Source organism: Syngnathoides biaculeatus, chromosome 20, assembly GCF_019802595.1.
Source record: "Syngnathoides biaculeatus isolate LvHL_M chromosome 20, ASM1980259v1, whole genome shotgun sequence".
Taxonomy (NCBI): Eukaryota; Metazoa; Chordata; class Actinopteri; order Syngnathiformes; family Syngnathidae; genus Syngnathoides; species Syngnathoides biaculeatus.
In genome coordinates, this window is record NC_084659.1 from 16,415,746 (window position 1) to 16,440,392 (window position 24,647).

The 24,647-nt window shown below is 41.6% G+C and overlaps 1 protein-coding gene, 2 non-coding genes and 1 pseudogene across 3 annotated transcripts; all 4 read right to left on the minus strand.

The window, feature by feature from the left end:
- Window positions 1-2,048: 2,048 nt before the first annotated feature.
- trnav-cac (transfer RNA valine (anticodon CAC)) lies at window positions 2,049-2,121 on the minus strand. Its single transcript has one exon. It is a non-coding gene; the product is annotated as a tRNA-Val (tRNA).
- Window positions 2,122-9,507: 7,386 nt separating this feature from the next.
- trnad-guc (transfer RNA aspartic acid (anticodon GUC)) lies at window positions 9,508-9,579 on the minus strand. The gene has a single exon. It is a non-coding gene; the product is annotated as a tRNA-Asp (tRNA).
- Window positions 9,580-16,252: 6,673 nt separating this feature from the next.
- Window positions 16,253-23,743, minus strand: LOC133493497 (oocyte zinc finger protein XlCOF6.1-like). Its single transcript, XM_061806924.1, has 2 exons — window positions 23,614-23,743; window positions 16,253-22,617 (listed from the first exon to the last, which is right to left on the minus strand). Exon 2 carries the CDS (start codon window positions 22,505-22,507, stop codon window positions 21,323-21,325), a length of 1,185 nt encoding a protein of 394 aa, XP_061662908.1. The 5' UTR covers window positions 22,508-22,617; window positions 23,614-23,743; the 3' UTR covers window positions 16,253-21,322.
- Window positions 23,744-24,391: 648 nt separating this feature from the next.
- Window positions 24,392-24,510, minus strand: LOC133494042 (5S ribosomal RNA; annotated as a pseudogene).
- Window positions 24,511-24,647: the final 137 nt, after the last annotated feature.

A 24,647-nucleotide genomic window follows, 5' to 3' on the forward strand; every position in this document is an offset into this window, starting at 1 on the left:
CTGAGTCTAGCCTCCACTACTCTTTCCCATAACTTCATTGTGTGGCTCATCAACTTTATTCTCTATAGTTCCCACACACCTCTCTGAACATCCCCTTTGTTCTTAAAATGGGAACTAGAACACTTTTCCTCCATTCTTCAGGCATCTTTTCGCCCGCTAGTATTCTGTTGAATAAGTTGGTCAAAAACTCCACAGCCATCTCTCCAAATTGCTTCCATACCTTACGGTATGTCATCAGGACCAACTGCCTTTCCATTTTTCATCCTTTGTAGTGCCTTTCTGACTTCCCCCTTAGTAATCATTTCCACTTCCTGTCCTTCACTCTTGCCTCTTCAACTCTTCCTTCTCTCTCATTTTCTTCATTCATCAACTTCTCAAAGTATTCTTTCCATCTATTTAGTACACTACCGGCACCAGTCAACACATTTCATCTCTATCCTTAATCACCCTTACCTGCTGCACATCCTTCCCATCTCTATCCCTCTGTCTGGCAACTGTAGAGATCCTTTTCTCCCGGACTCCTACACCCACACCGGGAAATGTTAATCTACAAGGCATAGGTAGAAATTCAGATAATGTAGTTTGAAGACAAAAAAGAGAAAGAAAGCGGCTTAGTCAGAAAAAGAGGAGGGGAAGGCACAAAACCTACAGCTGTATGTAGGGACTTTGAATGTTGGGAATATGACAGGAAAAGCTCAGGAGTTAGTTGACATGATGATTAGGAGAATGGTTGATATATTGTGCATCCAAAGAGGCAAGTGGAATGAGAGTAAGGCTCGACGTTTAGGTGCAGTGTTTAAATTATTTTATCATGGAGTTGATGGGAAGAGGAGGTACGCACTGGAAAGGAGAGGAATGAAGATTAGCCGAAGTAAAAGTGAATATATGTGCGTGAATGAGAGGGGCGGAGGAGGAAGAGTGAAGCTCCAGGGAGAAGAGATAGCGTAGGTGGACGACTTCAAATACTTGGGGTCAACAATACAGAGCAATGTAGACTGTTGCAAGGAAGTGAAGAAATGGGTCCAAGCGGGGCGGAACAGTTGGCAGAAGGTGTCTGGTGTTCTATGTGACAGAAGAGTATCCGTCAGGATGAAGGGCAAAATTTATAAAACAGTGGTGAGGCCGGCCATGACGTACGGATTAGAGACGGTGGCCCTGAAGAAACAACAGGAAGCAGAACTGGAGGTTGTAGAAATGAAGATGCTGAGGTTCTTGCTTGGTGTGAACAGGTTGGATAGGATTAGAAAACGAGCTCATTAGAGGGACAGCCAAAGTTGGATGTTTTGGAGACCAGGTGAGAGAGCAAGCATATTTTGATGTTTTGGACATGTTCAGAGGCGAGAGAGTGAGTATGTTGGTAGAAGGGTGTTTAGGATGGAGCTGCCAGGCAAAAGATTGAGAGGAAGACCAAAGAAAAGGTTGATGGGACGTTGTGAGGGAAGACATGAAGGCATTTGGGGTTAGAGTGGGAGATGCACGAGATGGGCTTAAATAGAGAAAGATGACACGTTGTGGTGACCCATCACTGGACAAGCCGAAAGAAAAAGAAGAAGAAGATTTTGTTTTTGTGTCTCAACACAAAATCCTCTAGTGTTGTTTTGAGTTCTGTTTTTCACGTGAACTTAAATTTCCAATGAAAGTCAGACCTGAACACTTGTTTCTTCTGAATGAGAATGAAATGACTTTTTTTCTGAAATAGTTTCGTGTATTTTTTTTTTTTTTTTTTTTGCAGTCAAACAACATGGTAGTTTCCAGTGCAGCATTTATCTCGTTTGCCCCGTCCTTCCTTCCTTCCTCCAATCCTTGTTTTCTTTCTTCCTTCCTTCTTTCCTTCCCTTCCTTGTTCCAGTATTTTTTCCTCCTTCCTTCCAACCTTTTTCCCATCATTTTCTTCCTCAATTCATTCTTTGCTTCCTTCCTTATTTCTTTCCTTCCCGTTTTCCTCTTTGTCATTTCTGTTCCGTTCCTTCCTCATTTTGTTGTGTGTTCCTTCTTCTTTTCTTCCATTCAACAACAGCTCTGTTACAAGCAAGCAACAAAACACTGTCTGTTTCCACCCGGTCTCGAACCGGGGACCTTTTGCGTGTGACGCAAATATGATAACCACTACACTATGGAAACTACTGCACTGTGCCCTAAGCCCTCTGACTCATGTTTATATTCTCTTGTCCACTTTCACGCCGTCATAAAAACATGTGACTTTTGTTTACGTCACCATATTGCCAGTCAAACAAAGCATTGCTCAATGCCAAGTCCGTTGAGACGAAACAAAAATACGTCTTATAGCACGACACCCAGAGTTTGTCCGATACCGTTAAACATTTAGAAGGTCATAATAAATGAAAGTATATGGAAACATTAGAGATACTTGGCATAGAGTATCCATATATATTGCTGAAGTCGATGTTTTTGCTAAATAAACAGGTGAATCCACAGAATTGTCAATCTTGATCATCACTTGAAAAAACAAGTTGAAGAATTTGCCTGTCAACCCGGAGACGAACTTGGCCGTGCCAATGAAATCACCGCATCCTCACAACGAGACGATCTGACTTGAGACAGTCCTGGATCGTGAAGCATTCTCACTGCAGCCAACAGCTTTTATACGTCCAACTTTCGTGGCAGTTTCCACAAAGCTGTGATCGCGTCGTGGTTAATTCTCTGCTTTGTTGCCACGCAATCCTTGTTCATTCCGGGTCACAGCAGGTATAAAGCCCCTAAGTCGCCTTTTTCGATGCTGTTCTTTGGTGGGTGTGGGGACAGTGAAAATTGTATACATGGGTTTGCAGAAACTGCAGTTTTCGGAGGGGCTGTTTGGGCAATGGATAATGCATCTGACTACGGATCAGAAGATTCTAGGTTCAACTCCTGGCTATCTCGGTTGTGTATTTTGCACGTGGTATCAAAGCCAGTTCAGAATGATGTTTTTGGTATGTTCACCTGAAATGTCTTCTTTGAAGGTTAGGTCACAAAAATATATATATTTTTTCTGATACCTCGAGAACTCCTTTATCATCCGCATCTGCCATTTTAAAGTAATTACATACAGAGATGCATCAATTGAATCATGAAGTATGTCTTTATGCAGGAAACGACCTCACATAGGTGCATCTGATTCAGGATAATACATGGAGTGGAGGTGGACTTTTCAAGGCGGCCTAGCAGGTCTTTGAGAGTCAGGTTTCTAGCTGATAGACAGGTGTTCAAATACTTATTTTGCCTGTATCACACAAATAAATCACATACACATACACACGTTTTTTACATGGATTTCAGTGTTAAAAAAATTCCATGCTAGAAATTTGAATTCGTACTGTGATGGCAATTTAATTACTTCCATAATTGTCTTTAGTTCATTTATTTTTGTAATTCTAAAGGGATTCATGCAAATATCAAACCATAAGGACTATAAAAATTAGCTTCACAGATTCATCCCTGCCGTGACCGGATTCAAACCGGGGTGCTGCGGCCACAACGCAGAGTATAAACCACTATACGATCACGGCTGTTGAAGGCTGCCAAGGTTGTCTTTCTAAATATGTCACCATGGCAACAAGGCTGAACCCCTGCAGGATGCTCAGCGAGACACCAGTGAAACTGAAAGATTTGATCTGCATTATCATAATCAAGTGAATCATCTCAACATTTTACTGCATTCCTAAATATAATTCATTAATATTTGATCCAGAATACCATCCCAACCGCTTTTGGATAGTGATGAAAAGCAACATTCATGTCACTCCCCACATCATCATATTGTTTTATTTCATAAATAAACATTGAAACTCTAATTTATGAACAATTAGAGTCATGAGTATTTTCTTCAATTAAACATTAACACTGCAATAACTGTCCTGTAACTGCAATAATGTTCATGACAAAATTAAAAAAGTGTGGAAGTTAAGACAAATATGTATGAATTGGGCGGCACGGTGGGTGCCGCTGTGAAATGTTGGCCTCACATTTCTGAGGACCAGGATTCAATCCCAGCCTCGCCTGTTTGGCGTTTGCATGTTCTTCCTGTGCGTGTGGAAGTTTTTCTTTCCTGGCACTCAAGTTTCCTCCCATATTCCCAAGACATGCAACATTAATTGGACACTCAATTGCCCCGAGGTGTGATTGCGACTGTGGCTCTTTGTCTCCATGTGCCCTGCCATTGGCTGGCAACCAGTTCAGGGTGTTCCCAGGCTCCTTTTCATCGTATGAAGCTGCCTTGAGTGGAAATGTCTGCATATATTTTGTTGATGACCGGTGACGACCTTTCTTGCGTGAGGCTTGCAAGGATGGGATCCTTAATCTGCAGTGTTTGTGTCATTTTTATGATGACATCCTGATCATCCCATTCCATAAATTTGCTTGAAACAAAAAAAGCACAGTAGATGTGTGAGGCAACAATATTTCGGGGTATGAGCTGTTGTTCATGCGATGTAACAATATATGATACACTACCAACTTATACAATGTGGTGTTTAGAAAGCTGATCTTAAGAAGGTGTTTTTTCCATTTAATTTCTTGAAAAGTTTAAATGTTGAAGGTAAGGGGGTTCTATCTGAGAGCAATGATGAATAAAATGACCAATTACTGCCATTTCATAATATGGTACATTCCTTTTCCCAGACCAGTTAACCATGCTTTTTCATGTTTGACTTTGTTGATCCAAAATGTCCCGATAATATAAATTTTCTTGAGCATGCATGCTTTTTGCCCAATGCTTTAGTGGTGTCAAATATCAATTAAGTGAATGATGGTTTGAAACAGATTGGAAGAATCTTACTTTTGGTGGTCAAATGTATTTGTGATTGTGAATAAAATGTACATCCAACAGTGAGGCTGGCTCCATTTGCTTATACAACAAATCCATTTTCCCCATTAAAAAGAATTAAAATGTCTTTTATCCATTGGAATCCCCCAAAACAAAAAACTCTGGCAAAACAAAACAAGAAATGACCGAAGTGACAAGGCCAAAGTGAAAAATTTCAAATTTGGGCACTGTGGATGATCACAAGCAGACGGCCTCTTCACTCCACGATCAGATAGTGATGATATTAGGTCACTTTCTCCTCACTCTGATGATGATATGATTAAAAAGTCCAAATGTGATGTCATACTGATAAAAATCAATGGAAATGTTCTGTGTGGGAAAACTTTAGCGAGAAAAAGCAAATGACTCATGAGAAAACACACTGTTGAGAATCAATTTTCCTCCTCAGTTTGAAATTCTTCAAGTCATGGGCTCAGAAACAAGTTTGCCAGTGAGAATCGAAGTGGTCAAGAAGCTTTTATTAAATGTTAATGTTTGGTATCAAAAGTAATGACATACCATTTGAGAAAAATTGACAGAGCAGCTAGATTTGACTGTCAATTTGGCGCCATGCAAATTGTTACGTCACGTGCACGAGCTCTATTCAAAAAGTCTCCAGTGGGCAAATGTTATAAATTAGTACTGGTCCCGAAATACACAAAGTTATGCATGCCTTGTTTCCCAATAATTTCGTGTCTACATGAAATGATTGATTGAACTAGACTGTGAAAAAGGTAAGAAGGAAAAAACATTGGAACAAGGAAGGGAAGGAACAAAGAAAACAAGGATTGGAGGAAGCAATGAATAAAGGAGAAAAAGAAAGAAGTAAAAACAAGACAGGAAGGAACGAAGCACAGGACAAATGGGATAACTGCTGTACTGGAAAATACCTTGTCGTTTGACTGCAAAAAAAAAAAATACATGACACTCTATTCTCTTCTTTCATTCTCATTCAGAAGAAACAAGTTTTGAGGTCTGACTTTCCTTGGAAAGTTAAGTTCAGGCAAATAACAGAAATCAAAACAACACTCAAGAGGAATTAGTGTTGAGACACAAAAACAACAAAATCTTTGTAGCAATCAGCTGCCCGGACGCTCAGTTTGCTTTTCCTTTCCTTTTTCTTGGTTTCCTGGTCCTCGTGCACTTGAGAGAGTCTGGCTGCAGACCTCACCTCTCAGCCCCCCCACCTCACCTCTCAAGTCCAATCCTTCGACCCCCAACTGCCATTGTCAGGCAAAGTAGGATCATTTGAAATTGTGTCCATTTCTGTTCCAGCGTTTAAGGAACTTAGTTGAATATTTTCTAGATAATCTTTAATTTCCAGTTTCAGAGTTAAAGCCATTCATGTACAGCACTGCGCACTTCATTTACACTCTCCTTTCATTCCCGGTTGAAGTGTTTAATTAAACTACTTAAAAAGGGAAAAAAGGTAGATGATGATGATAACTCTTAATCTTAAATAAGAAAAAAAAAAACTACTAAAATAATCTACCATTGATGTTTTCATGGCATGGAGGGAAACCAAAATGGTCGAACAAACCCCACGCAGAGATCAAGCGAACTCTTTTTCGTCTGTGGTTCTGAACCGCTGGTCCCCCGAGGAGAATTCGGCTTCTGTTGGCCAGGAAAGGGATACACTTTACTGGCATGTTAAATGTGCAATGCACAGTGGGTTTATTATTCATAATCGTTGTAGTCATGGGTGTGAAAAAAGAGTGTGCACGTGTGGAAAACAAAAGTAGCTCCGGTTTTGCATTCCCGATTATGTGTATGAATGATCCATCCATTTTCTTAGCCACTTATCCCCACAACGGACACAGGAGTGCTGGAGCCCATCCCAGCTAACACACACAAAAGACAGTGCACACGATGAGCTGATTGCCAGTCAGTCACAGGGGTCATAATTGGCACCATCACTGAGCAGGAATCAAACTATGCTGCCCACATCAAAGTCAGGAGTGTGTGTACAACTAGTCTAATCTGACTTTCAGTCTCATCTGGTTTTTATTTAATTGTGTAAACGCACCTGCCCTTACTGAATGTGTTGCCCTCTGGCAGTATTATTTATTGTAAATTGAGCAACATTTCATTCATTTTTGCTTCCTTAATGTTTGATTAGGATTACATTATATGTTTATATACAATGTTACATTGAGGTGTACTCTGGCGGGCTCTGATTTTTTTTTTCTTTTTTCTGGGGATCTTGTAACGGGAAACAATTGAGAAACATTGCACAAGACCAACAAGCCAAAGGAGAGCTGATGGGCAGCACGGTATCGCAACTATAAATCATTTGCCTCACGGTTCTGAGGTGCAAGTTTCATTCCCTGTGGAGAGATTTCATGTTCTCCCATTGCCTCTGTAGTGGTTCTGCGTTGTGCATTTTTTTTGGATGATTAATGAGACGACACGCACGTTAGCTGGTCTCAACCTGGTTTAATCTTCTCTCTGTATTATAAAAGAGACAGATTCACAGATGTTCACAGATATCTCTTCACAATTACTCTCAAACTCTTCCACTCAGCAGTCTCACAAACAACAAGAAATATATCACAAAAACAAATAACATCTGATTTACATTGCAACAGATGAAAAGAATAGGAAAAAACTTGCATAAACTGGCATAGCTGTTTTGTAAAGGAGACACATTCATGGATGTTCATAGATTTCTCTTGGGAATTACTCTCAAAACTCTGCAACATCAAGAACACGGTCAACACGCGCCTTCTGCTGACACTCATTCACACTGCACAAAACACATGGCCACCTACAAATGATGCACACGGACCTCGACGTCTCTACTTCTCCAGCGAGCAAGTTTATGTTTGAAATGAATGAAACACATTCAACACCGTGCCTCTGTGACGACACCCGATTTGCAAACGTTTTAAACTAACTGATATTCACATTCTACAACAAAACAATGAAAACATGAAGAGAACAAAATGTGTATCTTTCACCAGGAATCTCACATACAGGAGGAAGTATTTCTTCCCACCACACGATAAATATGGCTTCAAAATAAAGCACGCAGCCTACTTTCTGTGTTCCTCAGATCTTCCAACAATTCAAGGGCATTTTCCCCCTACAATGAACATTTTTAACACACAATGACGTTGAAAAGAACAAAAAAGAATAAATGACAGAGAAAGTGCTGCCTTTCAAAATGAAACTGCGCTTCCACATCGTGTTCCTATTAGAGCACACGATGATCACACCATTACATAAACTCAATAGTAGGGGATGTAATTGGCAACCAAGACAAGTCTCTGGGCAGTTTTCTCCCATCTTTGAGGGGAGGCTTTTTTTTGGCTCATGAGATGATCAAAACCAAAAATTCATGCAGTCTCTGAACAAAAGAGCAGGAAGGGGGCATTCAGAGGTGAACTGGAGACATCTTGATCTGCAGTCAAATGCTCTACCAGTGAGCTACACCCTCATGTCTTACTGGTACCACTTAGTTCTGTAGACAATTCAATATTCATCATTCGTTCCAGTTGTGAAATCTGCATGATTGAGAACTGTTAGGATCAAAGGATTTGTGCCTACCCGCTGCACTAGATCATTTTAGTTTAATTCCTGATTATGAGTTTTACTTCTGACACTCACGTCTCTTGTCGATCTGCTTTAGAACCCTTCCATTGTTCTTGGTCCCTGGACTAAGCTATTGAAAAGTCACTTCTGTGGTGCAAGTCGGACCCTCAATTTTCTTAGTTCACATTGGGGTCGTTTCCGTTACAGACGAATATTGGTGAAAGTGAAAATGATGTCAGTTGTGACCATGGTAAACACACTCAAAGTGGTGAAGACTGAGCAATGGTCACGCTTCTCAGCTATTTTCAGCAGTTGCTTCATGAATACAAACCTCAACGGTGTTGCTGTTTCCAGTTTGTATGTTCTCCCCGTGCCTGCGTTGGCTTTCTCCAAATTCTGCCATTTCCTCCCATGTCCGAAAAACACCAAATTGCCCCTGCACGTGTTTGTGAGTGGTTGTTTGCTTCTATGTGTCCTGTGATTGCCTGGCAACCATTTGAGGGTGTCCCGTGCCTCCTCCCTGAAGATTGCTGGGATTGGCTCAAGCAATAGTCCCACGACCCTTGTGAGGATAAGTGGCTCAGAAAATGGATGGATGTATATACCTTGAATGGCGACCTCGAGAAATATTTAAGATTTTAAAAGGTGAACTTGAATGGAATTTATTTTCACATTGTCCAGAAATTAGAGCTCTATGTGTTACGCTGTATTTTTTCATACAGATATTTTTTAAGGGTGAATATTTATTGCACAGAAAATTTAAAGATGTTTTTTTCGTGTTGGATTTCAATGTTAAAAAAATCTATGTTAAAAATTTGAGTTTATACTCTAATGGGTTGCCAAATTATTTTCCATATTCATGTTTTGTTAATATATTTTTGTCATTTTAAATACTTTCTTGTTCATTTTGTGTTTTCTGGAAGGTTAAAATGTTTCAAGATTTGTTATGTTTGACTCTTTCAGGCCACGACAGTTAACAGACGTAATTCCACAAAGTGAGGCGAGTCGTTGGTCCTGCTGATTGACGGAACATGAGCAGCAGTTTCAGTTGTGGAGAACTGGAGTTGTGATATTCGCCTGATACGTGGGAGGTTCCTGCTTGGAAACAAGGCTGCTTGGCCTGCTTTCCAAAAAGAAGAACCCCACGAAAGGCAGAAGTTGACATAGTTTAACTCCCCGTCGGGGAATCGAACCCCGGTCTTCCACGTGACAGGCGGAGATAATGTCCACTATACTAACGAGGAGACTCCTGCACTTGTTTCCCGGAAACAAATGGTCTTGGCCGACACGGACCCATGCGTTTTTTTTTTTTTTTTTTTTCACAACAAAACATGATTTTGCCAAATACAGCTTTTTGTAACTCCCGTCATGAAAATCCTCTCAGGGATTTGTTTTCAAGAAGAAGCAGGAAGTGACGGACATGGCAGGACCGGCCTCAAGTGGAATCGTTTGTTTCTATTAGTTCTACCTCCGGGAAGGGAGCTCGTTGTTCCTTCATGTTAGCCAAAATGCCGGCTCGTTGCATTGTTGGAAATTGCTTGAACACTCAGGAGGATGGAATTACCCTTCATAAGTTTGTAAGAGACCCGGTTCGTCGTGAAAAATCGATTGCACGGGTGCAAAGGACGAGAGCTTTGTGGGTCCCAAATGACAGGTAGGTGTGTATACAGCGACGAAAAAAAGATAATAATTTGGGGCGGGCCATGTAATTGGTCTCTCATAACGTAACAAAAGATCCGCATACGTATGACTTCTTCTTCTTCTTCTTTTCCTTTCGGCTTGTCCCGTTAGGGGTCGCCACAGCGTGTCATCTTTTGCCATCTTAGCCTATCTCCTGCATCTTCCTCTCTAACCCCAACTGCCCTCATGTCTTCCCTCACCACATCCAAAACCTTCTTTCTCTTTGGTCTTCCTCTCGCTCTTTTGCCTGGGAGCTCCATCCTAGCATCCTTCTCTACCAATATACTCACTCTCACGCCTCTGAACATGTCCAAACCATCGAAGTCTGCTCTCTCGAATCTTGTCTCCAAAACATCCAGCTTTGGCTGTCCTCGAATGAGCTCATTTCTAATCCAATCCAACCTGCTCACTAGAGAGAGAACTCAACATCTTCATTTCTGCCACCTCCAGTTCAGCTTCTGTTGTTTCTTCAGTGCCACCGTCTCTAATCCGTACATCATGGCCGACCTCACCACTGTTTTGTAAACTTTGCCCTTCATCCTAGCAGACACTCTTCTGTCATACACACACCAGACACCTTTCGCCAGCTGTTCCAACCTGCTTGGACCCGTTCTTCACTCCTGACCACACTCTCCATTGCTCTGTATTGTTGACCCCAAGTATTTGAAGTCCTCACCCTCGCTATCTCTTCTCCGTGTAGCCTCACTCTTCCCCTCCACCTTTCTCATTCACGCACATATATTCTGTTTTACTTCGGCTAATCTTCATTCCTCTCCTTTCCAGTGCATGTCTCCATCTTTCTAATTGTTCCTCTGCATGCTCCCTGCTTTTACTGCATATGACAATATCATCTGCGAACATCATGGTCCAGGGGGGATTCCAGTCTAACCTCATCTGTCAGCCTATCCATTACCACTGCAAACAGGAAGGGGCTCAGAGCTGATCCCTGATGCAGTCCCACCTCCACCTTAAATTCCTCTGTCACACCTAAGGCACACCTCACCATGTGTTCTGCTGCCATCATACATGTCCTGTACTATTTTAACATACTTCTCTGCCACACCAGACTTACGCATGCAGCACCACAGTTCTCTCTCTTGGTACTCTGCCATAGGCTTTCTCTAGATCCACAAAGACACAATGTAGCTCCTTCTGACCTTCTCTATACTTTTCCACTAGCATCCTCAAGGCAAAATAATGCATCTGTGGTACTCTTTCTAGGCATGAACCATACTGTTGCTCGCAGATTACTTACTTCTGTCCTGAGTCTAGCCTCCACTACTCTTTCCCATAACTTCATTGTGTGGCTCATCAACACTATTTATTACCTCTATAGTTCCACACTGAGCTCTGAACATCCCCTTTTGTTCTTAAAATAGGGGAGCTAGAACACCTTTTCCTCCATTCTTCAGGCATCTTTTCGCCCGCTAGTATTCTGTTGAATAAGTTGGTCAAAAACTCCACAGCCATCTCTCCAAAATGCTTCCATACCTCTACCGGTATGTCATCAGGACCAACTGCCTTCTAGCTTTTTCCTTTTTCATACCTCTTTGTAGTGCCTTAGTGACTTTCCACCCTGTACTAACATCTTGCCACTCCTGGTCCTTCACACTTGCTCTTCAACTCTTCCTTCTCTCTCATTTTCTTCATTCAGCAACTTCTAAAAGTATTCTTTCCATCTATTTAGCACACTACTGGCACCAGTCAACACATTTCCATCTCTATCCTTAATCACACCCCAACCTGCTGCACATCCTTACACTCATATCCCTCTGTCTGGCCAACCTGTAGAGATCCTTTTCTCCTTCTTTCGTGTCCAACCTGGTGTACATGTCTTCATATGCCTCTTGTTTAGCCTTTGCCACCTCTAACTTTGCCCTACGTCGCATCTCGATGTACTCCTTTCGCCTCTCCTCAGTCCTCTCAGTATCCCCACTTCTTCTTCGCTAATCTCTTTCCTTGTAAGACTCCCTGTATTATGGGGTTCCACCACCAAGTCTCCTTCTCCCCTTTCCTACCAGATGACACACCAAGTACTCTCCTGCCTGTCTCTCTGATCACCTTGGCTGTCGTCGTCCAGTCTTCCGGGAGCTTCGGTTGTCCATCGAGAGCCTGTCTCACCTCTTTCCGGAAGGCCGCACAACATTCTTCCTTTCTCAGCTTCCACCACCTGGTTCTCTGCTCTACCTTTGTCTTCTTAATCTTCCTACCCACCACCAGAGTCATCCTACACACTACCATCCTATGCTGTCGAGCTACACTCTCCCCTACCACTACTTTACAGTCAGTCACCTCCTTCAGATTACATCGTCTGCACAAAATATAATCCACCTGCGTGCTTCTACCTCCGCTCTTGTAGGTCACTATATGTTCCTCCCTCTTCTGGAAATAAGTATTCACTCCAGCAATCTCCATCCTTTTTGCAAACTCCACCACCATTTGTCCCTCAAAGTTCCTTTCCTGGAGGCCTTACTTACCCATCACTTCTTCATCGGCCCTGTTTCCTTTACCAATATGTCCATTACAATCTGCACCAATAACAACTCTCTCGCTGTCTGGGATGCTCAGAACTACTTCATCTAGTTCCTTCCAGAATTTCTCTTTCAACTCTAGGTCACATCCTACCCGTGGGGCATAGCCACTAACCACATTATACATAACACCCTCAATTTCAAATTTTAGTCTCATCACTCGATCTGATACCCCTTTCACCTCCAAGACATTCTTAGCCAGCTCTTCCTTTAAAATAACCCCTACTCCATTTCTCTTCCCATCTACTCCGTGGTAGAATAATTTAAACCCTGCTCCCAAACTTCTAGCCTTACTACCTTTCCACCTGCTCTCTTGGATGCACAGAATATCAACCTTTCTCCTAATCATCATGTCAACCAACTCCTGAGCTTTTCCTGTCATAGTCCCAACATTCAAAGTCCCTACACTCAGTTGTAGGCTCTGTGCATTCCTCTTTTTCTTCTGACGCTGGATCCGGTTTCCTCCTCTTCTTTGTCTTCGACCCACCGTAGCTGAATTTCCACCAACGCCCTGCAGGTTAGCAGTGCCGGGGGCGGGCGTTGTTAACCCGGGCCACGACCGATCCGGTATGGGATTCTTTAGATGAACGCTCATATTTGTTTGGCACAGTTTTTACGCCGGATGCCCTTCCTGACGCAACCCTCTGCATTTATCCGGGCTTGGGACCAGCCTACAGATTGCACTGGTTTGTGCCCCCATAGGGCTGCATTAGCATTCAATAATTTAATTCTATTAATAACCTGTTTGAATTTATTAAGATTTTTAAGACCCCTGACGTTCCAACTTGTAATCTTTAAATCAACAATTTTATGACTTGTACTTTCCATAAGCATACAAAATACAATATTATCAAAACAGTGACTTGGATTAACATAACGTCTGTGCAACTTAAACTAAACAACACAATATGAACCTTTATAAACAAAAATCTATAAAGCATCCCCATCCCTTACTCTAAATAAAACAGATATGGGGACAAACACCAATCCACCTTAAGGAGGGGTAGTAAAACTATTCAAGCAAACAAAAAAACAGAAAGAAACATAAATGGTGGCATCCACCCAACCTGCCCCAAAAATAAATAAATAATACAATAGCAAGTCTAGCATACCCGAAACTTACTACTCTTTTTTTCCCCCTCCACAAGAATAAATAAATGAATAAAATCAAAAGAAAAAGTAATTGTTCAAACTAACTAAAAGTGACCATTGTTGACCAAGCACACACTGAGCAATAACTATATAAGCTAAACCAAAAACCGGTAGAGGGGCACAACTTATATAAAGGTCTGATATAAGAGTGTATCATGAAGCTCACCATAACGTTCAAGTTATTGTCTGATAAAGGTTCTCAGCTTCTCTAGGCGTCACAAACAGCTGTATTCTTCCTTCATGTAGGATTCTCAACTTGCAGGGGTAAATCTGGAATCCACAGTAAAGCCCTTTCTCCACAAACTTCTTTCTCACCACGTTGAACTCATTGCGTTGGCGCATGGTTTCAACCGACAAATCTGGTGCAAATGTGAGCTTCTTTTCTTCATGGGTAATGTTGAGCTGCCTTGCGGTGCGTGGAACAAATTCTCTGTCTTGAAACTTCAGAAATTGAATGATCACAGCTCTACTTTGCCCTGGTTTTGGCCGCGCCAGAGTCCGGTGCACACGCTCAAGAATGAAGCTCCTGTCACCGCCTAGTTCCAACCATGTTGGTAACTCGTGCTCCACAAACTCCAATAAGGACCGATTCATTTCAGCATTTTCACGTAGGCCAAACAGACGGAGATTTTTGCGGCGCCCCCGGTTCTCTAAATCATCCGCCTTGGTTTCCAAAAGAGCGATGCGTTTGGCAGCAGTAGCTAGCTCCGCTTTAGCCACCTCCAAATCATCTTCCAGGGATGACATCCACTCCTCGGCTTCAGTTACACATGTTGTGTTGGGGGCTACTTTGTTCCTGACCTCAACCATGCTGTGCTCCAAAGCATTGATAGAGTTGTTCATGTCTTTCAATTGGCAGTATATGGTGTCGAACCTGGAAGCAAACTCCAAGCGCAGGGCTTTTAGCTCCGTTAGCACAGGCGCCATGTCTCCCATGCTTTCACAGGCCTCCTCGTGCTCTTCTCTGTGCTGCTGATTAGATTTTGGCTTTTGTGTGCCACGAGTCCGGCCGTAGCTTTTACCGCTGGTCGTTGATGTGGTCTCAGACATTTTTCAAAGTTACTCTTACACTTGTATTCGGGTAGTTAAATGTTTTTATTTGAAGTTGAGCGGAGCCTCGATATTATGCTGCCATCTTGTTTCGCTGCTTGACAGCGCAACTTTACTGGCATGTTAAATGAGAAATGCATTGTTGGCATTTTATTCATAGTCGTTGTAGTTATAGTTGGGATTTCTGTCTGCTCTCACTCTGAATGAGGTGAAAAAGTGTGGATGTTTGAAAATAAAAGTAGTTCCGGTTTTGCACTCCCAATGATGTGTATGAATGATCCTAAGCAACTTATCCCCACAACGGTCACAGGAGTGCCGGAGCCCATCCCAGCGAACATCACACAAAAGACAGTGCACACTATGAGCTGGTTGCCACTTATGTGCAGGGCACATAATTGACACCATCACTGAGCAAGAATCAAACCTATACTGCCCACACCAAAGTCAGGTGTGCGTACCACGACACCATCAGTGACTTTCATTCTTGTCTGGTTTTTATTTAATTGTGTAAACGCACCTGCCCCCTACTGCATGTTGGCCCTCTGGCAGTTGTGGTCAATGTGAATGTTTTATTTTCCTCAGGGAATCCATTTCATACTCGTGTGAATCCAAATGTCTGCTTTGTGGTACTTTACACACCATTCTGTAACATTCTATTTCACATTCATAGTGTTTAAGATATCGAGATCTTTGAACCTCGGACGTCTCACACCCTAAGCAAGAAGCCTGCCCCCGCCCCAACTCACAAGCCACAAGGTGTACCTGTTGGCATTTTTTTTAATCATGCCACTTGACCAGGATTCTCATGGCTCTCGTGTCACATGCAGCTTTTTAGCACTGCCCTAGTGAAAATGAATACCAAACAATTAATGTATTGATTATTGTAAATTGATCAACATTTCTTTCTTTTGCACTTTCCTGAATGTTTTATTAGGATTGCAGATTATCTTTTATATACAATGTGACATAGAGGTGTACTCTGGGGGGCTCTCAAAGAGGGGGATTCTCAATTTATTTTATTTTATTTTTTTTTTACTGGGGAACTGGTAACAGGAAACAATTGAGAATCATTGCACAAGACCACCAAGCAAAAGAAGTTATGTTTTTGACACATGGTATATAACACATGACAACCTTTTAGAGGGGCTCATCCGGGAGTTGAAGCCAAGACCTCTTGCTCCCCAACCAAGAATCATACCCCTAAACCAACGAGCCACAAGCTTTCATGGTTAACACCATTTTTAGAATCACGGCACAAGACCAAGATTAAGTCACCAGCTCTGGAGCCTTTTTAGCACCACCCTCGTGGCTCCATAGGGCATTTTCAAAAATCTATGAAATTAGAAAAAGATGGGCAGCACAGTACCGCAACTGTAAATCATAGGCCTCGCGGTTCTGAGGTCCAAGGTTCAATCCCACCCCTGCCTGTGTAGTAGTTCTGCGTTGTGTATTTTTTTGGATGATGAATGAGAAGATACACACGTTGGCTAGTTTCAACTTGGTTTAATCTTTTCTCTGTATTATAAGAGACAGATTCACAGATGTTCACAGATTTCACAATTACTCCCAAAACTCTTACACTCAGGAGCCTCACAAACAAGAGGAAATATATCACAAAAAATAACATATGATTTACATTGCAACAGATGAAAAGAATATAAAAAAAACTTGCATAAACTCACATAGCTGTATTATAAAGGACACCCATTCGCGGATGTTCACAGATTTCTCTTCACAATTACTCTCAAATTCTGCAACATCAAGAACACGGTCACCATGCAGCTTCTGCTAATACTCATTCACACCACACAAAGTACATGGTCGCCCAACGACACACACGGACCTCAACAACGTCTTCACTTCTCCGCCTAGCGAGTTTACGTTTGAAATTGATGAAACACATTCAACACCGGCCCTCTGTGAGCACCCGCTTTGCAAAATGTTTTAAAATAATTCATTTTCATATTCTACAACAAAACAATGATAACATGTGGAGGAGAACAAAATGTGTACCATCCACCAGGAATCTCACAAACAAGAGGAAGTATTTCTTCCCATCACACTATAAGTGTGGCTTCAAAATAAAGCACGCAGCCTAATTCCTGTTTCTAAGATCTTTCACCAACAATTCAATGGCATTTTCCCCCCTACAATGAACATTTTTAAACACACAATAACGTTGAAAAGAACGAAAAAGAATAAATGACAGAGAAAGTGCTGGCTTTCAAAATAAAAGTGCACTTCCACATCCTGTTCCTATTATAGCACAACAACATCACACCATTCCATAAACTCAATTATAGGGTATATAATCGGCACCCAAGAAAAGTCTCTGACAAGCCCGACCAGTGAATCAGAGTCAAAAAATCTTGCAGTGTATTTGTCATTCAAGTCAGGACTGGGTAATTTTGTCCCATCTTTGAGAGGAGGCTTTTTTGCTCATGAGATGACCAAAACCCTAAATTCATGCAGTCTTTGAACAGAACAACAGGAAGGGGGCATCCAGAGTTGAACTAGAGACCTCTTGATCTGCAGTCAAATGTTCCACCACTGAGATACACCACCATGTCATCCTGCTTCCTCTAAGTTCTGTAGATAATATTCATGATTCATTACAGCTGTGAAATGTGTATGATTGAGAACCGTTAGGATCAAAGGATTTGTGCCTACCCTCTGCACTAGATCATTTTAGATAAATTCCTGATTGTGAGTAATGTTTTACTTCTGACACTCACGTCTCCCGTACATCTGCTTTAGGACCCTTCCACTGTTCTTGGTCCCTGGACAAAGCTATTGAAAAGTCACCTCTATGGTGTAAAAGTAGGATGTCGGACCCTCAAGTTTCTTAGCTCACGTCGGGGTCGTTCCCGTTACAGACGAATAATGTTCAAAGTCAAAATGATATCAATTGTGACCATCGTAAACACACTCAAAGTGGTGAAGACTGAGCGACGGTAACGCTTCTCGGCTATTTTCAGCAGTTGCTTCACGAATACAAACATCAACGGTGAAATTTTGAATGACGACAAACTTGGAACAAGTTGATATTTGGATTTACACCCAATAAATTCAAGTTTACTCCTCAGTGAAAAATGAAACATTCCTGACAAAAGCAGAAGTCAGTCAAATGCTCAACCAATCAGCTCCAATCCCATGATACATCCTTTCCAGTGGAATGGCATGTGAATTTATAGCAGAACCTGTGATATCCATGACAATGCCAAAGAAACAACCCTGATGTGATTTGAACACATAACCTTCTGTTCTGGAGTCAGACACACTACCACTACACCACAGAGCCAGTGACGGTAGGATTCTGTCGAGGTGTAAGCTCAACAGTAGGGTATATAATTGGCACTACAACCACTGCTAGGCAGCTCAATGCTCGACTGGTGAATCAGTGTCAAAAAAAAAAGCTTTCACTGTATTTTTTACAAGTCAGGAGTGGGTAATTTTTTCACATTTTTGAGGAGAGGTTTTTTTTTTTTTTGCCCATGAGACAATCAAAACCCTGAATTCATTCAGTTTCTGAACAAAACTTTGGAGGTTCTGCAGCTCTGTGCTTCATGGAGACTTGGCTTTGTGGATGAGTGTCTGACACCGCAATCACCTCCATCATGCGGACCATGTCGCTGAGCTAACAGGAAAACAAAAGGCAGTGGAATATGCTTATATATCAACGAGAAATGGTGCATGGACATGAGCTCAGCATACACTGCAGCCTGCTTTTAGAGTTGTTGGTTTTGTACTGTAAGCCGTTTTATTCACAGCGTGAGTTATTTCATCTTAGTCGGTGTTTATGTTCCGCTTCAAGCTAGCATGAACGCAGCACTGCCAAAAGTCGTCGAGCAGATAAACAAGGTTGAGAAAAAAAACACCCAAATTCGCTGCTCATGATCCGAGGAGATTTTAACACAGCTAAACCTAACCTCAAACTCCCCAAATATAAGCAGCACATTAAATGTCCAACGAGGGCAAATAACATCCAAGATCATTCTTATACATCCATCAAAAAAGCATATTGTGCAATTCCTCGTGCACCCATTGGCTCCTTTGATCACTGCTTGAAGTACTTAATACCTACATACAGGCCAACCCAGAAATCACAATGTATGATTTATTTGTGTGATATAGCTGCAAATTAGTATTTGAACACCTGTCCATCAGATAAAAATTCGGACCCTCAAAGAGCTGTTAGTCCGCATTTAAAAGTCCACATCCACTCCATGTATTATCCTGAATCAGATGTACCTGTGTGAGGTCGTTAGCTGCATAAAGACACCTGTCCACCCCATACAATCAGTAAGACTCAAACTTGTAACATGGCCAAGGTCAAAGAGCTGTCCAAAGACGCCAGAGACCAAACTGTACAACTCCACAAGGGTGAAAATGGTTAGAGAGAAATTACCAAGCAGCTTGGTGAAAAAAAGGTCCACTGTTGGAGCAATCATTAGAAAATGGAAGAAGCTAAACATGACGGTCAATCTCAATGGGAGTTGAACCCCACGCAAGATACCACCTCGTTCGGTCTCAATGATCCTTAGAAAGATGAGAAATCAGCCCAGAACTACACGACAGGACTTGGTCAGTGACATGAAAAGAGGTGGGACCACCATTTCCAAGGTGACTGTTGGTAATACACTGAGACGTCATAGTTTGAAATCATGCATGGCACGAAAGGTTCCCCTGCTTAAACCAGCAGATGTCAAGGCTCGTCTTAAGTTTGCCAATGACCATTTGGATGATACAGAGGACTCATGGGAGAAGGTTTTGTGGTCAGATGAGACCAAAATGGAACTTTTTGGTCATAATTCCACTAACTGTGTTTGGAGGAAGACGAATGATGAGTTCCATCCCAAGAACACCATCCCTACCGTGAAGCATGGGGGTGGTAGCATCATGCTTTGGGGTGTTTTTCTGTACATGGGACAGAACGACTGCACTGTATTCAGGAGAGGATGACCACGGCCATGTATTGTGAGGTTTTGAGGAACAACCTCTTTCCTTCAGTCAGAGCATTGTGGATGGGTCGTGGCTGGGGCTTTCAACATGACAATGACCCGAAGCACACAGCCAGGAAAACCAAGGAGTTGGTCTGTAAGAAGCATATCAAGGTTCAGGCAAAGCCTTACCAGTCTCCAAACCTAAACCCAACAGAAAATATTTGGAGGGAACTGAAACTCTGTGTTTCTCAGCAACAGCCCAGAAACCTGTCGATCTAGAAAATATCTGTGTGGTGGAGTGGGCCAAAATCCCTCGTGCAGTGTGTGCAAACCCTGTGAACAACTACAGAAAATGTTTGACCTCTGTTATTGCAAACAAAGGCTACTGTACCAAATAATAACATTGGTTTTCTCAGGTGTTCAAATACTTATTTGCAGCTGTATCACACAAATAAATCATTAAAGAATCATACATTGTGATTTCTGGATTGTTGTTATGAAATTATGTCTCTCACAGTGGACATATACCTACAATGAAAATTTCAGACCCCTCCATGATATTGAAGTGGGAGAGCTTGCAATATAGCAGGGTGTTCAAATACTTATTTTCTTCACTGTATAATATATATATACGTTGAATTTGTAACATTAGATTTAAAAAAATTCAATGCTATAGATTCGAATTCGTACTGTGATGGCAATTAATTAGTACCATAATGTCATGGTCCTGCCGGTTCAGCCCTGGCAAATGAAATAGTTGAGACCTCTCTGTAGAACGCTATTGGGAAAAAACATACCTCAATGTTACCGGTAATACGCGATAGAGAATCCACATCAAACCTATTCTGTTCAGTCGCCATTTTGGAAGATTGTGAGGCATGGCAACCCCTGCTAAAAAATTTCTAAAGAATTTCTAAAGACTATAGAACTTTAGGACCCAGGTCCAACAGAATTTCTATTAAAATTCTATTGGATTCAATTGTAAATATATTTATTATGGATTTGCTACAAAGCCAAAGTATTATCCTTGCTTTGAAGAGTCTTGGCACATACAGGATGCGCAGCCCCCACACAGGTGCACCAGCTGACTCCTGATCACCCGAGAAGTGGCCAAGGACAAGTTCACCAACACACACACACACACACACATCGTTATCAAAGAATGTGCCTTTGTTAACTTGCTTGCTCACCCCTCCCTCTTGACCTTGTGCGCTCTCAAAATTAAAAAAAAAAAAAGAAAACACGAGACGCTGGTTCAGAACGGGGTTGGAGACTGTTACTGTCTAGTCTCTCATGTGCTCCTCATGAGACAGACTCTTCTTGTCGTTGGATTTTGTGCACTTTATTCCAGAAGTCAGGTGATAAACCTGACAAAGATTTGAGTAAAAGCATCTACTGTTGTAATCTTAGTCTCAAATATGTAAAGTATAAATACTATTCACATGTTTCACTCATTCTGGTACGCAGATACACATACATGAAAATTCCTGGGGTGTGGATGGGAAGGTGGTGGTGTGTGTGTGTGGTGGGGCTACTTCTTGTTTTTACTGCACTTAGAAGAGAATGTTTGACCTAAGTGAGCAAGCAATAGTTTCTTACTTGTGTGTTCTTAAGTCTTTTTAAACTTTCATTCACAGAGAATCTTTGGCCACATCTGAGCAGGAAAAAGATTTCTCACCCGCGTGTGTTCTTGTGTGTCTTTTTAAGTGTTCCTTCTGAGTGAATCTTTGACCACATAATGAGCAGGAAAATGGTTTCTCACCAGTGTGCGTTCTTGTGTGTCTTTTTAAATCTCTTTTCCTTGTGAATCTTTGACCACAAACTAAGCAGGAAAAAGGTTTTTCACCAGTGTGTGTTCTTGTGTGTCTTTTTAAATGTCCCTTCTGAGTGAATCTTTTATCACACACTGGACATGAAAAACGTTTCTCTCCAGTGTGTGTTGTTGTGTGTCTTTTTAAATTTCCCTTCTTAGTGAATCTTTTATCACAAACTGGACATGAAAAAGGTTTCTCACCAGTGTGTGTTCCTGTGTGTCTTTTTAAATCTTTTTTCCATGTGAATCTTTGACCACAAACTGAGCAGGAAAACGGTTTCTCACCAGTGTGTGTTCTTGTGTGTAATTTTAAGCTTCCATTCTGATTAAATCTTTGACCACAAACTAAGCAGGAAAAAGGTTTTTCACCAGTGTGTTCTCTTGTGTGTCTTTTTAAATTTCCCTTCTCTGTGAACCTTTTATCACACACTGGACATGAAAAACGTTTCTCACCAGTATGTGTTCTTGTGTGTATTTTTAAATTTCCCTTCCGAGTGAATCTTTTATCACAAACTGGACATGAAAAAGGTTTCTCACCAGTGTGTGTTCTTGTGTGTATTTTAAAATTTGCCTTCAAAGAAAATCTTTTGCCACACACTGAGCAGGAAAAAGGCTTCTCATCTGTGTGGATTTTCACATGTTGTTTGAAATTATTTATAGAAGCAAAAGTTATCCTACACCAAGAACATTTCCAGCATTTGTTGGTAGTGTGACATGTCATATCACCACCCGCTTGTTCATCATCATTATCGTCTGTTTGTGACCCTCCACAGTGGTCTCCATCACTTGAGATGTTCCTGGTTGGCCTGAATGTCATACCAGGGCTGCACCGACTGCCGGAGAAAAATTCCCTGTGTCTTTTTACACAATTGGCCAGTAAACCTGATTCTGATTCTGAAGGCTCCGCCCCTCGTCTCTCCTCACTTTGACCTTCATCTTCATTCTTCAAATGAACACCAGTGTATGGAAGCTGGATGATTTCCTCCTGCTCTTCCTCTTTCATGTGTATGACTTCTTCCTCCTCCTCTTTGATACGCTGAACCTCTTCATCCTCCTCTTTGATGTGACCAGACACTGGCTGTTGCCGCTGTGGATTAAGATACTCACTGACATCTGCAAGACCAAAGGCAAAGACAAAGTCTTTAAATTAATATCTTTACAGTATTTAACTGCAACTGCACAATGTGAAGGAGAAAATGGGGGGTTATTACTCAGTAACTCAAAATGGACCTTTCCGTCCTGTCAATCACTCGTACAATAATAGCCAATCAGATAGCCGCATTGTCTTAACCCCTGGTTTGACACGCCCCTCTTGTCGTCATGTCCTAATATTAATAAGAATCCTTGACTAAAAACTGAATAAGCAAGTTTTCTCTCCCGCGTGTCTTCTCATGTGGCATTTGGCTTTACAAGGAAAAGTTTTCCCACATTGAGAACAATGGACCTTTCCGACCTTTTCAATCACTTGTACAATAATAGCCAATCAGATAGCCGCATTGTCTTAACACGGCCCTCTTGCCGTATTGTCCTACAAGCAATGCTGGTTATCAGTCGCCTGTGCTTTGAAAAGTTAATGTTATGAACAAAACGGTCCTCAAATGCACTTGGGGAACGTGCATTCTGTTAAAGATGAAAGATATCAGAGGCAGCTAGGTTAAAAGTGGTTCCGGTTGATCATTTTCCAAAGCCTAAAACACAGTTGAAGTGTCTAAGATGGGTAAGGCTCGTGGAAGACGGTACGTACAATTAAATGTGGACAATATCAACAAACACAAGGCTGTACGTTCGAAGGTAAGTGAGGGAGAAGTATCTTCTCTGAGTTTGATTGAATTATTATCAGTGCTTTATACATTGCAGGAGAATAACTTTCACTTTGTTAGTGTATCACTGACCTGCTGAATGAAGTATGTAATGTTGTATGCCGACGATTCGGGTTCGTGATACGTAAATGACTGCATGAAAGACAAATGTCTATTTCCCTATTTGTATCACATCAGACTTTTAAGACAGAGCACTGGGTTCGATTACGAGCCAAGTCAAATGAATACACCCATTCACTTATAAAGACAATGATATTACTCGTGATCTTTCCAAGTAAAAAGTACTCACCCTGAATTACATGCGTAGTATGATTCAACCATTTTATCCTGTTGGATTTCAATATGAAGTTTGCGAGGCATCAAACGTTTTTGCCAAAATTTCACTGTAACTCTGACATTGCGTCCTGCTCCGTTCCAAAAATCTTAAATCCGTTGTCGTGACATATCCTGTGTGAATAGTCGAGACCACTGTACCCTCTAATTTTTCATCTGTCTGGGCATAAAGACAAGATCCATGAGGACACTGAGGACCACTGCGAGCAACATCAGAAGTGCTCACTGTGGCCACACATCAGTATCATACATAATCATTGAAAGTTTCATGGTTTATTAAAAGAATCAAATTACAACAGCAATTTCCATTAGTTTATTTTTTAATATAACTCATTTGGCCAACCTACACAGTTCTATAGCAGACATCATTTTCCTCCCTGAATTTGATATATATGACTGGCATTTTGTGTCCTGTTATGTCTGTGCTACCATCTGCTATTGGGGTATGCATAAACTTATGCATAGTCTCATTCTGCTCTATCTCATTGATTGAATTCACGAATACAAAGGGATAGTTTTTGCTTCACCAGCTTTCTGGTATCCTCACATACTTTGCCATGTGATCGTGGATTTGTTGAACTGACAGCCAGCCTTCTTCTTATTCTTTTCCTTTCGGCTCATCCTGTTTGGGGTCGCCACAGTGTGTCATCTTAGATGAACGCATATTTGTTTGGCACAGTTTTACACCGGATGTCCTTCCTGATGTAATCCCTCTGCATTTAGCCGGGGAGAGAAGCTTGCAGCACCTGGTATTGCCAGGCGGTCTCCCATCCAAATACGAACCAGGCCCAAACCCGCTTAGCTTCCAAGATCTGACGAGATTGGGCGTTCTCAGGGTAGCATACCTGTAAAAGTTGAACTGACAGCAAATGATGCGTTCATTTTAAAAGGGAAAATCCAGTGCTGTGCATGAAACAATGTATCCAATAGGTCACGTAATTTGTACTCTATTTTGACAAACGTCTCATAAATGCGGCAAATAGTTTTGAG